Source organism: Manis javanica, chromosome 2 (genome assembly GCF_040802235.1).
Source record: "Manis javanica isolate MJ-LG chromosome 2, MJ_LKY, whole genome shotgun sequence".
Classification (NCBI taxonomy): Eukaryota; Metazoa; Chordata; class Mammalia; order Pholidota; family Manidae; genus Manis; species Manis javanica.
The window spans coordinates 61,052,073-61,067,100 of NC_133157.1; the positions used below are offsets into that span (position 1 = coordinate 61,052,073).

The 15,028-nt window shown below is 33.6% G+C and overlaps 2 protein-coding genes across 9 annotated transcripts in view; one reads left to right on the plus strand and one right to left on the minus strand.

Moving 5' to 3' along the window:
* ERMP1 (endoplasmic reticulum metallopeptidase 1) overlaps positions 1 to 15,028 on the plus strand; it is a 168,625-nt gene that overhangs the window by 142,924 nt on the left and 10,673 nt on the right. For all 5 annotated transcript variants that reach the window (XR_012127738.1, XR_012127734.1, XR_012127736.1 and 2 more), the window contains one exon: positions 2,504 to 2,576. The gene's annotated coding sequence lies outside the window, so the exon portion shown is untranslated. The remainder of the gene's footprint in view (positions 1 to 2,503; positions 2,577 to 15,028) is intronic.
* The window catches only part of RIC1 (RIC1 homolog, RAB6A GEF complex partner 1), a 127,791-nt gene that overhangs the window by 44,996 nt on the left and 67,767 nt on the right, over positions 1 to 15,028 (minus strand). For 3 of the 4 annotated variants that reach the window (XM_073228567.1, XM_073228566.1, XM_037019021.2), the window contains 3 exons: positions 7,824 to 7,931; positions 2,424 to 2,566; positions 2,009 to 2,145 (listed from right to left, as the gene is read on the minus strand). In XM_073228567.1, coding sequence (XP_073084668.1) covers positions 2,009 to 2,145; positions 2,424 to 2,566; positions 7,824 to 7,931 — 388 coding nt within the window. The remainder of the gene's footprint in view (positions 1 to 2,008; positions 2,146 to 2,423; positions 2,567 to 7,823; positions 7,932 to 15,028) is intronic. The other variant, XM_073228565.1, reaches the window with a different exon arrangement.

Sequence of the window (15,028 nt, forward strand, 5' to 3'; positions counted from 1 at the left end):
TTGTTTTCTTATAATTCATATTTTCTAAGTAAAATTTACTTATTAATAATGTCCATCTACTTTTCATTACTTTTTAAATCCTTAATTTACTGGACAAATTTAGCCAAATACTAATAAAAGCTGATATTCAAAAGAGGGTCAGTCACTTTTTCAGCTCTAATATTTTTGTTTTCAGTAAATAAATACATTTAAGTCCCAGACATAATTACAAACATATATGCACTGTGTAAAAAAATTTAGTCAAAAGCTTATTTTTATTCTTATTTACATAGTGACATGTTACCATAAATTTATCACTTAGTACCTACTATTTGAAAAGGTGTAAGAGAAAACAGTTACTAGGAATACAGAAGCAGAAACCATACTGAAGAAAATATACCCTTAAAAAGTTAAAATCTTTTCCAGTTAAAGATAGCATGCTGAGCACCAATACTCAGCTTCTTTGACTCTTAAAACCTCAACTTTGATTAACAGAAAAGATTTTTTTCCCCCAAAAAACATAAACTAGCCAGAACAAAGAATGGGCAATAAGACATGAGGAAATCTGGGAAACTGGGAAGCATATGAAAGAGTAGAATCCATAACTGGCAATAAGGAATTTTGGGAAACAGCTAAATTTATATTTTGGGGTACACAAAGGGCTTGGGAATTTAGATGTCTCTGAAAAGCTAACCTAAAAGCAGTAGGACTGGTTCAAGGTCTTTTAAGCGGCAGCTGGGTCTTCCCTTTGCACCTCCCTAAGCTGAGAAGATAAGAAATACCCTACACCTCCACTTCAAGGAAAAAAAAAAACACAAAACGGTTATTTTTCTTTGGTGAAAAACAGAACTAAACAAACCAAACCACAGTGGTCTCTGATACACACTGCAAACATGGATCTGTGAAAGTTTACATCCTGAATTTGGACCCTTTAGTCTAACTCAACTCCCAGAATATTGGGCCAGCCAGGTATATATTCTCTGGTAAGGACTGTAGGACTCTCCTCCAATGAGCACTGAATACAGAAAGGAGAGGAAAGGAAATAGCCCAGTTAGCTCACCCTATGGCAAAAATTATAGTCAAACAAGTCTACCAGACTCCACAGAGCTATCAATGAATCTACATTTTTATTTTGAGCCTTTGTCACAGCATCTAAATGTATGTATTAACTAATCATATACTGATTAACAACTGTGAAAGGATTTCCTACAAAGGAGTAAAGGGAATCCTTGGAATGGTGATGACGGAAAACCCAAAAATACAACTATGTTTAAGGTGTGTAGAGTGAGCACCAGTACAGTTTAGAGCAGACCAGAAGGTCCCAGGAGAAATTTCTTCAAGAAGATATAACAGATAAACACCTAATGTGTTTGAAAGAATTGAGAGGTTATTTATACAACCAGCAGTAGACAGTTTGGGGCTGAGTTAGTGGTAAGTACATAAAAACTAAGTAAATGTAAAGAACAAACAATTAATTCCCAGTAGGAGGGGACATCTGCAGGAAAGGAAAAATAACAACATATTATATGGCTCAGATACTACTAGGGTCTACATAGTAATAACAATATAAACAATGAAGAGTAATCTAATCGAAATCACAATAATTATATCTGGATGATGGGAAGAATCTGAATGTGGTACGTACAGAGAAGAGGGAACTAAATGGTCATTTCCACAGTGGTAAGTCAATAAACAGAGCCGAAAAATTAAAAATTAAAGGAAATTCTAAGAGTAGTGGAGATAAACAACAAAATTACTAACAGAGGAATAGAAAAGTAATTGCCTCCAAGAATGGAAATTGGGTGTGATGAAAGCAGAAAGAAGGGTAAAAAAAAAAAAAAGCTATCATTTCTTCAACATGTCTAATACAATTGTTTACTTATACTATTTATATGTATAATGCTGATTTTAAAAAGTAACTAACAACCCCTAAAATCTTAAATAAGGAAGATGAGGGAGGGATTTAATAACAAAGACTAAAATTAATAAATGCAAAATAAAATAAACATTGCAAGTAAATAAGTCATACCTCTGCAGTAAATTTACTTGACACTGGTGTAATAAATCCAACTTTACCATCATTAAATACAACAGCAAACCCATCAAGTGTGGCACAGTATTCCATGTCTCTGATGTGTACATTTGCAAAGTCCAGGAATGAACCTACTGATGAGAAAATAAGTACATGAAATATGAATGTAAAAATAGTAAATAATTTCCTCACATATGTGTTTGCAAACTCTGTAAGGACAGTTACAGGGCAAAACTAGAGACCTAACTACTTCCTACACACATTAACACACACACACACTCTCTCTCACATCCCTTGCATAATTAATTCCAAAGTAGAAAAATCAATGTTCATCCATAGAAAATATCTAACTAGATTACAATATACCAAGTATTAAACATCTGGTTCTATCCCATGCAGAAAGTGTAACTACCTCTGGATGACTGCAGATCTACTGAAAAGGGTACTGTGCAAAGATTAATAGCTTTCCTTCCATTTGTCATTCCTTCCCAGTGAATAAGATGAAGAAGTCCATCAGAAGTAGCAACCAGGAGATCTTCCAGCACAGACTGCAAACTATAGAAAAGTAAGCATTTCAGAATTAATTTCCTTTTAACAGAGCACATTAGGAAAACATTGAGTGTAAACAGAATTGCTCTGGCGAATACTCATGCAGAGAAGATCATGAAACCACTAATAAAACCATCATTCATCACAATTTAGCTACACAGTAGTTCAATCTAGAATCAGAAATTTTGGAAGAAATGAATGATTATGGGCAACCATTGTCACAAACTTGATGAACTGGGTTAAGAACTAGAAATCCTGAAATAGTAAATTAGAAGATGGAAGAGTAAGTGATAGCTGACAAGACAGAGAAACCACAGAAAGAACTAATGACAGGATGACAATCTGGGGCCATGGAGTAGGGGTAACAATCCTCTAGCCCTGTCCAACAGAACTTTACCCAGTGATAGAAATCTTCTGTATCTGTACTATCAAATATGGTACCTCTAGCCACATGTGATGACTGTACCTGTAAAATGTGGTCAGTGTGACACAGAAGTGAACTTCAGATTGTGTTTACTTTTAACCAACAATGTAAAATAACCCTTTTTTGACTAGTGGCTACTGTCACACTAAAGAGAATAGTTTTGGATCACTGTATTTATAAGAGTATCACTGAGCCTCACATTGTTCATTCATACAACAAACGTTTACTAAGCCCATGCTCTGTGATAGAGATTCACAGACTAAAAAAAATACAGTTTCTCCCTCCCTTTAGAAGACCTCTCAGTCAATCAAGTACTGAAAACTAACAACGTAGTATGGTCTCAGCACTTAATAATATTTGCAAAGAGATTTAACATTCACTTACCTAACAACAAATACACACCTACTTTGGTTATATTACTCTTACATGCCCAGCCCCTAGGGCAGTGCTAGTTATATTTGGCACTAAATGTTTGTGGGAGCAAGGAAAGAAGGGGCGGAAAGGGCAAGAGAAAAGGGGAATCATAAATGAGACTGCAAAGGTACTGGCAGAGAGAAAGAAAAAGAACCAGGGGAACTAGTGGAAATGGGCATCAAGAAAGCCAAGGGAATATTAAGAAAGATTACTCGAGTATCAAATACTATAAAGAATTTAAGCATAAGAAAGTGAAAAAATAGTGTGTCTACAAAATATACTCTATTACATACTGTTAAATTTCCTTTCATACTTAAGAGTTTACTTCAGAAATATTTTAATCCACAGTAGTTAAAAAATGTTTTAATTTTTAAACCTTCAATTCTTTGGAAAGCTGGGTTCAGTGACTCATTCCATAAGGACTTCACACAATAAAGAATTCACTATATTTTCCCCCCAACAAAAATATTGAGTAGAATACATCCTGTTATGCAGCTCCATTTCTTAAACTTCAGAACATTTGTAATCAATTAAAATTCCCAGTTAATAGAAAGTTCACCTTTTCAATTATTGTATATTCTTTTTACTTCAAAATTTATAATTTAGTGATAAAATTTATGTGTAGCATATGGTAGGTAGAATATAAAACCTTCATGTATATTTTAGATCTGCCACTGTATGTCAAGAGGCAATTCAGAGGAGTGATTTCCATTCAGCAGGAGTCAACCTCCTTTTTTTTAAACTATGTTCTTTCTCTTTCCTGCTCCTATCTCCCTAGAAAAATCACTGCACGTGATAGGACCAAGACCAAGGCTACCCTCCAGGAATTTAACTGCTTGTTAGGCAAAGATCAATACTCTATTGACAAAGTTAACAGAATTCAGAATCTCTGTATTATCCACAACGCTGTAACAAGACATAACCAGACCACTGAGTAAACAGGAAAATATGACCTAGAGTCAAGAGAAAAATCCAGTAATATAAATAGAATCACAGACAGTCCTGATGTTGCAATTAATAGATAACTTTAAAGTAACTGCTATAAACATGAGATAAACATTATAAGGAATTTATAGGAAAGGTAATTATATCCTCCTTAATTGAAAATAAATTCATTAAAACAAAAGGCTGAAGTCAGCTGTTCAGTACTACACATTTCCATAAAGGTTAATAAATAGGCCTTATTCCAACCCACCAAGTGCCTACCCACCACCCTCATAGATCCAAAAACTAAAGAACTTAGCATCAAGAGATATCAGGATCCTGTGCCAATAATCAAATCCCATGTCTTTTCATTCTTACTGGTTTTAAAATGCTTTTAAAAAATCACCCCTGGGTGTAAGTACACATAATATACACATAAATATAGTTCCGTCTTTAGAGAGCTTCTCTAATCACTGACTTTATGGGCTTTGTAACAGCTATCTGGTATCCCAGAGGTGCTTTTTGTTTTTGTTTGTTTTTTAAATTTAAGACCTTAGAAGCACAATAGTAGGATCCTGGAAGTAGAATAATCTTTCTGATCAAATATTCTTAGTAGGGGAATAGATGATTCATAATTACCAATTCTCAAATATGTAAATATGTTTAATGCCTAATTACTATTAAGTGCTATATATTACATAGGGTTTTTCTAAGTGCCTGAGATGGAGGAAGATACAGAATAAACTGTGATATTTTATTAGTATTTATTATGTGGCATTAGGTAGAAATAGACTGTTTTAATAATAACTTATATTAGTACTTTTTTACCTTCTAAACATTCATTCTCTATCCTCAATTAGTAACACAGGTTGGATGTTTAACATTAACTCTATTTTCAATCAAAAATTAAAAGATGCAGTACTCTTGACATCTTATCTCTATTAGCAACATTATAACCATTATCCCTAACTTGAAATGATGTACTTTATTGGTAGTGATAGTTGGTTTATAAAGCACAAGTTTCATGTCTTCTCACTCAATTCAAAATCTTACACAGTATCTCCAAATTTCCAGCAAGTACGTGTTACAGGTGCTAGTAGTAACACTGCTCTGTAATGTAATTACTTTACTGAAATTCTGAAAGAAATATTAGAGATTTGCAATCACCTGTATTTGTAGTTTTAAAACTAGCACCTGACAAGTAAAACTTGTTCAAGATTTAAAGGCTCTTCTTCCATCCCTTTTCCATGAATCACACTTTTACCACCAGGTGGAAATAGAAAGCCATGCTTGTACAGTTCCACCTAGCCTGGTACCCACAGACATTCAGAATTCCTTATGCAATAATTATATTCTTGAAAAGAATCTCTAGGCTGAAATAAAATCTGAGATAAAATGTGATTTTCTGACCAAGCTAATGAGTAACCTGGATTCAGATCTTTTGTAATCCTGATCACATTTAAGCAAGTAATAACAAAAGCATTCTTTTTCTAAGATAATATATAGATTAAACAAGGCAAGACAATAGCCAGCCATCTGTGTATAATTTTAGTATGTACCAGTATCTGAAATGTATTTTAGGAAATGGTAAAAAAAAAAAGCCTTTGATTAGAATTGTCAATCAGAAGGATTTAAAAGCATAGGTATTACATTCATATAGTTGAATATATTCATATATTACATCCATATAGTTCAGTATTTAATGAGTTAAAAGTAATGCCTTTTTCTTAAACCTGTCCTCCAGCCACTCAGTTCTCATACTGTTTCTTATGTATTCTTTCATAATACATATTTAAACACTGCCAGCTCTCTTTTAAAAACAAATTGCATTATTTTAAGTACACCTTGTTTTTTTCACTCAACACCATATTTGGGAAGTTTTTTTTCAGTAAAGAGTGTCTTTATTGTTTTTACAGATGAGTATTGTTTCCATTGCACAGATGTATGAAAATTTATTTAGCCAGCTGCCTAATGGACATTTAGGTGGTTTTGGATCTTTTGCTATTATAACAAGGTACAATAAAAAACCCTATAAATATAGCATCTCTGATATGTATTATTATATTTACAGGATTAATTCTAGAAGTAGAAATGCTGGACAAAGACCATGAACATCTGTAACTTTGATAAGATATTGCTTTATCAATTTCCATAGACATTTTGTCAGTTTACACTCCCATCATCAATGTATAAAGTTCTCATTTCCCTATACCCTCCCTAAGACAGTATGTCACCTAACTGTACATATGTATAAGAATCATTTATTTAATTTCCTAATGGAAATCTATTACATAATATATTAACTGGAATACAGAAAGTGAACATAAATTATTTATATTCTTTGTCTATTTGTTCCATTTGTGCCTTTTTCTTATAGCAAATCTTTATGTATTATGGAAACTGGTCTTTTGTGATAGTCACTGTAGGTATGTTGCGTGATTTCAGAATTTGTGTTGTCTTTTGTTCTTACTTATGGCATTTTTTTCCAGGTAGAATTACTTTTTTAACTTTATTTATATAATCTAATTTATCAATGTTTTCTTTATAAAAGTTTATCTGCAGACGTTTGACAGAAAGGTTTTAATGACTTCTAATAAAATGGATTTTAAATTAGAATACTTCTCTTACTAACTTTTCTTATCTTTTTCTTATAGCAAGTCGAGACATTAGAGATAAGAACGGCTGGCCATTTGATGCACACAAGGTTGCAATATCACCATTTTTATAATTTTATGATTGTATATGACTGGGTCATAATACTAGCAAAAGGTTTTGGTTGAGTTGGGGGGGTGGTCCAACTTTAATCTTGGATTCAGTTTCAAAGAACTCTTCATTAAAAAAAAAAAAGAAAGAAAAAATAAGAAACTAAACACAAAGTATTGTAGTAAAAAACTTCAAGTTAAAAAATACATTCTAAGCAAGACACATCAGAGACAACTAAAATATCCAATGTGAAGCAACTAAGGAAATAAAGCCAAATCATCAGGACAATCATTTACTTTTTGTTACCGATGGATGTGAAATTATTTTTGGTGTTTTGGTATTTCTCACCTTCTTATTATAAAGCCATTTTATTTACACGTGGATCATACAGCGTAACTTTCTTCCAAGTACGTATACTTCCCAAGAACTTATGAAGGCTTTGGAAATGAAGGCACTTTCTCTTTTCTTCAACTTGTGTGATTTTTATCCGTATCTTTTAAAGTAACGTGGACTGTATTGCACCATTCAAACAATACTAGATCTTACCAAAAAATATAAATGTCGAAATACAATTATACCTGATACACCAATTTATGGACTTCTTTTGCAATAATTTAAGTACAATAACGTACCATCTGTAAAATTTCACGTTTCTTGTAAGGGTTAATCAAGCATTTCTAGTGCTAAAAAACATTATCTTCAATGAAAAAAAATGAACTCTTCTTACTGGTCATGTGATTCACCAACTACATTGTATACTGTTATCGAAGAATGCCGAACTTAACCAAAGTACTGTACCTCATGATGGATGCTTGCAAATCCAGTATTTTCCTCATCTCTAAACTTAATGCTGGAGCACACTGTTCTTCCTTAAAATGGGGGGTCCCTTTCATCTGTGGACTTCCTCTATTAAAAAAAAGCAAATATACAGGCTTAAAGAGAAAGATACTGAATTTTCCTCCATTCTGTGACTAATATATACCCAATCAAATAAAGTATAAACAATCAAACTTATATATCAAATATTGATCGTTTAGGTCCTCAAATGAAAAAGTCTTAAATTCCATTATAGCAGATATATCTATCAATTAGAAATAACTGTATTTGAAGAATGTAACCTGTATTCAGGAGATGGGAGTAGAGGAAGAGGAGCAAAGAATCTTAAAAAAACACCCATAAGATAAAAATGAACTCTCAAGAGAACATTTTGTTTAAAATGACTGATGGCTCTGATGGGCAACTATGGAAGACATGTACATTCTATCTAGTGCATGTCTGAAGTGATCCAAATGCTTACCTCATCTTACCTTACTCCACACCTCATCTCTGATTCCTCTCCTTTGGCTATGCATCAGAATCAGATTCAAGGATTCACTTAGGAGATATCTCACAGAAAACTTGGTAATAAATAGCAAAATGGCTAAATTTGAAAACCCCCTGGCATTAAATGGCTGCACTAGAGTGGGTCAATGCCAACATAACTGAGTTTGTCGTCTTTTTGAGTGTTTGTGTATGACAAAACTGTTTTGTAATCTATCTCCACATAACATGGCCATTCTTTTCCCATGCCTGTATTGGAATTTAATAGCTTTCTGCCTCTTCTCTTACTATCAGCTATCTCTTACTCTTGGCAATAATTAGCCTGCCTAAGTCATTTCTCCCTTTCCAGTCACCTACGATCCTGGAAACTGATTTGTCAGTACTATTACAATTATATGCAAGGAGTCTAACAAGTTCAAACTTTAAGGTTCCTAGTTTGAAGAAAATTATTTTGATGCTCTTGAAAGCTTTTTTGCTTGTTTTTTAGGTTATTTTCCATACAGAAGTTTGGTAGTGCTTTATTGGCATTCTTTCTACTACTGTCGTGACGTGGAAGATTTGATTCCTTCCATGTGTCTGAATGGCTAAATTGACTAATGTCTAGCTACACCATTCATGCTCAATTAATAGGTTTGAATGACGTGACAGCCTTTAAAATGGACACCATGAGTTACTAGTTTACAGGAGTCATATCTGAATTGATAATTATACACAAACACTATAATGAATTTCCTAAAACATTCTCCATGTGTATCTAGTTTTAAAGTTATTTTTCAAAGCAATATATACACATAATTTTAACAAATTGTACCAGAAGACGTTTAATAAAAAACCCCACAGAAGTAGTGTCTTTTTTAGTGAAGAGGCAACAAGCTTCAATTATTTTAAGCTTGTTATGATCTTATATTTACATGCATATTTTTAAACAATATGTTTACACTGTTTTACATCATTATAGACGTTATCTATTAACCTTCCATTCTTATCCCTTTTCCCCATCTTCTCAACATAATTCTACCAAATATTTTCATGATGATGATTACATAAATATTTTTCACTTCTGGGTCAAGAAGTATTCAGTGAGTATATTTCTTTCCTTATGTAACTTGTTAACTGTCCTAAAGTTAACTTTATCACATGCCTTCATTTACTTGGTTTTCTTTAGTCTTATATCTAATACTCCTTATACCTAATATTTATAATAATATTCTCATACTCCTTAATAGCTCTGACAAAAACAACTCAATATAATTTACTATGTGGTCAAACCTGTTACATAACCTATCATTTCTTTTTTTTCCCTGCAAGCATCCTCCCTGAGGCCCACTGCCCCCCTGTGTAAATCTAATGCCCAGTTAATTGTCCTGATGTTTTCCTTTATCATCATCCTGATGATTTCTTTGCTTCTTTCTTATGCTGGATCCTTTATTTTATAGATCCTGTACCTTCCTCTTATTTGGTTTACATATTCTTAAAGCTTCCTGAAAAGGTGTACGAGAAGTAAATTTACAACTCTTAAGTCTGAAATGTCTTTATTATGAAACCTGAATGAATGTTTTGAGTACAAAATTTTAGGCTGCATGTAGTTTCCCAACACTAATGATGCTCACACAAGGCAACATATTACAGAAGACTAACAATCAAAATATGCATCATAAGAGGGATGGCTGAATTCATACAACAAAATATTATGCAGGCAAAAAAGGGAAAGTGGAAGAATTCTTTAAACTCCATGGAATGACCTCTAAGACCTCCTGTTAAGTGAAAACAATAAAGTACACTTTATTTTCTTCTTTATTTTATACTTATTTTATATTTTACTCTGTTATATTTTATATTTATTCTTTATTTACTTTATAAATACAAATATCCACATGCACTCACATTTTCAAAATGAAATAACAGCCAAACCCAAACGAAAATGGTTCCCTATAAAGAAAGGCAGTAGGGTGAAGGATGCTACTTTTTTTTAAACTATGGGACATGAGAATGTTTGATATAATTAATAAAACACACTAAAATTAAAATCAACAACATCAATCCCTAAAAACAGAAAAGAAACAAACCTAATTGCACATCAAGCTAGCAACAAAAATAAGTACTTCAAATAAATTATACAAAGAAAGCAAAAAGGCTCACAGACACATGGAGGCATAACAACATGCTCCTAAATAATCAATGGATAAACGACGAAATTAAACTGAAGATCCAGCAATATATGGAAACAAATGACAACAACAACACAAAGCCCCAACTTCTGTGGGACGCAGCAAAAGCAGTCTTAAGAGGAAAGTATATAGCAATCCAGGCATATTTAAAGAAGGAAGAACAATCCCAAATGAATAGTCTAATGTCACAATTATCGAAATTGGAAAAAGAAGAACAAATGAGGCCTAAGGTCAGCAGATGGAGGGACATAATAAAGATCAGAGAAGAAATAAATAAAATTGAGAAGAATAAAACAATAGAAAAAATCAATGAAACCAAGAGCTGGTTCTTCGAGAAAATAAACAAAATAGATAAGCCTCTAGCCACACTTATTAAGAGGAAAAGAGAGTGAGCACACATCAACAGAATCAGAAACAAGAAAGGAAAAATCACGACGGACCCCACAGAAATACAAAGAATTATTAGAGAATACTATGAAAACCTATATGCTAACAAGCTGGAAAACCTAGGAGAAATGGATAACTTCCTAGGAAAATACAACCTTCCAAGACTGACCCAGAAAGAAACAGAAAATCTAAACAGACCAATTATCAGCAACGGAATTGAAGCAGTAATCAAAAACCTACCAAAGAACAAAACCCCCGGGCCAGATGGATTTACATTGGAATTTTATCAGACATACAGAGAAGACATAATACCCATTCTCCTTAAAGTTTTCCAAAAAATAGAAGAGGAAGGAATACTCCCAACCTCATTCTATGAAGCCAACATCACCCTAATACCAAAACCAGGCAAAGACCCCACCAAAAAAGAAAATTACAGACCAATATCCCTGATGAATGTAGATGCAAATATACTCAATAAAATATTAGCAGACCGTATTCAAAAATATATCAAAAGGATCATACACCACAACCAAGTGGGATTCATCCCAGGGATGCAAGGATGGTACACATTCGAAAATCCATCAACATCATCCACCACATCAACAAAAAGAAGGACAAAAACCACATGATCATCTCCATAGATGCTAAAAAAGCATTTGACAAAATTCAACATCCATTCATGATAAAAACTCTCAGCAAAATGGGTATAGAGGGCAAGTACCTCAACATAATATAGGCCATATATGATAAACCCACAGCCAACATTATACTGAACGGTGAGAAGCTGAAAGCTTTTCCTCTGAGATCAGGAACAAGACAGGGATGCCCACTCTCCCCACTGTTATTAAACATAGTACTGGAGGTCCTAGCCATGGCAATCAGACAAAACAAAGAATTACAAGGAATCCAGACTGGTAAAGAAGAAGTCAAACTGTCACTATTTGCAGATGACATGATATTGTACACACAAAACCCTAAAGACTCCACTCCAAAACTACTAGAACTGATATCGGAATACAGCAAAGTTGCAAGATACAAAATTAACACACAGAAATCTGTGGCTTTCCTATACACTAACAATGAACTAATAGAAAGAGAAATCAGGAAAACAATTCCATTCACAATAGCATCAAAAAGAATAAAATACCTAGGAATAAACCTAACCAAGGAAGTGAAAGACCTATACCCTGAAAACTGTACAACACTCTTAAGAGAAATTAAAGAGGACACTAGCAAATGGAAACTCATCCCATGCTCTTGGCTAGGAAGAATTAATATTGTCAAAATAGCCATCCTGCCCAAAGCAACAGATTCGAAGCAATCCCTATCAAATTACCAACAGCATTCTTCAATGAACTGAAACAAATAATTCAAAAATTCATATAGAACCACCAAAGACCCCGAATAGCCAAAGCAATCCTGAGAAGGAAGAATAAAGCAGGGGGGATCTCGCTCCCCAACTTCAAGCTGTACTACAAAGCCACAGTAATCAAGACAATTTGGTACTGGCACAAGAACAGAGCCACAGACCAGTGGAACAGAATAGAGACTCCAAACATTAACCCAAACATATATGGCCAGTTAATATACGATAAAGGAGCCATGCATATACAATGGGGAAATGACAGTCTCTTCAACAGATGGTGCTGGCAAAACTGGAACAGCTACATGTAAGAGAATGAAACTGGATCACTGTCTAACCCCATACACAAAAGTAAATTCAAAATGGATCAAAGACCTGAATGTAAGTCATGAAACCATAAAACTCTTAGAAAAAAACATAGGCAAAAATCTCATGGACATAAACATGAGTGACTTCTTCATGAACATATCTCCCCAGGCAAGGGAAATGAAAGCAAAAATGAACAAGTGGAACTATATCAAACTAAAAAGCTTCTGTACAGCAAAGGACACCATCAATAGAACAAAAAGGTATCCTACATTATGGGAGAATATATTCATAAATGACAGATCTGATAAAAGGTTGACATCCAAAATATATAAAGAGCTCACACACCTCAACAAACAAAAAGCAAATAATCTAATTAAAAAATGGGCAGAGGAGCTGAATAGACAGTTCTCTAAAGTAGAAATTCAGATGGCCAACAGACACATGAAAAGATGCTCCACATCGCTAATCATCAGAGAAATGCAAATTAAAACCACAATGAGATATCACCTCACACCAGTAAGGATTGCCATCATCGAAAAGACAAACATCAACAAATGTTGGCGAGGTTGTGGAGAAAGGGGAACCCTCCTACACTGCTGGTGGGAATGTAAATTAGTTCAACCATTGTGGAAAGCAGTATGGAGGTTCCTCAAAAAACTCAAAATAGAAATACCATTTGACCCAGGAATTCCACTTCTAGGAATCTACCCTAAGAATGCAGCACTCCAGTTTGAAAAAGACAGATGCACCCCTATGTTTGTCACTGCACTATTTACAATAGCCAAGATATGGAAGCAACCTAAATGTCCATCAGTAGATGAATGGATAAAGGAGATGTGGTACATATACACAATGGAATATTACCCAGCCATAAGAAAAAGATCCTACCATTTGCAACAACATGGATGGAGCTAGAGGGTATTATGCTTAGTGAAATAAGCCAGGTGGAAAAAGATAAGTATCAAATGATTTCACTCATATGTGGAGTATAAGAACAAAGGAAAACTGAAGGAACAAAACAGCAGCAGAATCACAGAACTCAAGAATGGACTAACAGTTACCAAATGGAAAGGGACTGGGGAGGATGGGTGGGAAGAGGGGGACATTATGATTAGCATGTATAATGTGTGTGGGGCATGCGGAGGGCTGTGCAACACAGAGAAGACAAGTAGTGATTTTACAGCATCTTACTACGTTGATGGACAGTGACCGTGAAGGGGTATTGTGGTGGGAACTTGGTGAAGGGGGGGAGCCTAGTAATCATAATGTTCTTTATGTAATTGTAGATTAATGATACCAAAAAATAAATAAATAAGTACTTCAAGTAACTTTGAAACAGAATAGTTCTTACATTCTTAATGGGAAATTTTCTATAGACAAAAACCATGAAACAATCAAACTGTATTCAGTCATCATATTATTATTACTATAGAAACTATGTATAAAATAGGATAAAGCAAGTAACTGATTATGTTGATGTTTTTGGGATCCAGGTTATCAATTACAAAAAATACACAAATATAAAACCAGAGAAGTAAAGCTTTAACTAATCTTTTAAACCTTAAAAAACTTTTAAAGCTTTTAAAAACTTTAACTTTTAATTTAATCTTTGATTTGGAGATAACAATATTAACTCACAATACACTTTTCTTTCTAAAATTTATTTTTAGCTCTGCTCACTAAGATAGCCTAAAAGCAAATACAACCAAATAACAATTAGCATCAAATCATGGTCTTCAAACTACCACTTAGCATTTAAAGAAACTAAAGTTCCTCACCTTCCTTATTCCAAGTTGGGGCAGGAAATGGTAACATGAGCCTTGAGCATGAAAGCAAAGGATGTCCTTTAAATGCACCATTTTTATGGTCTCCCCCAGAGACTAAACATGTGATGATATGATTTTAAAAAATGGCTGTAATCGATTAAAACTCAAATATCTAAAAACCCCTGCATTCACTAAAATACTAACGCACTTATTAGTAGTTTAGTTACCTCTGGAAGTTTTTAGGACATAACTCATTACTGTAAAAACAAAAAAATAAAGGGAAAGAATCCAGCATCTCTTCTTTCTTTATGGACTATATTTCAGAGTAAACATCAAATAGGTAATGTAAGAAAGTTCGTTATATAATCACAACTAAAGAATACAGAAGGAAAGGTAAAATTTTAAAAATTTCAATTTTGCAATTTCTCACAAAATAACAGATCATGGGATGATCATTAACAGCAGACAAAACCTTTAAGTAAAAAGTGGAAACATGAGACATAGTCACCAAATGCACCAATTCTGATTTGAACAAAACAACTAACTACAAAGAAAGCTCTGAGTTAAAATGGAGAAAACTGAACACAAACTAAGTACTTGAAGATATTAATAAAGAATTGTTAATTTTGTTAGATGTAATAATACTGTGACTTTGTTTCTTTAAAATGTATACCTGGTACAGATAAAGCT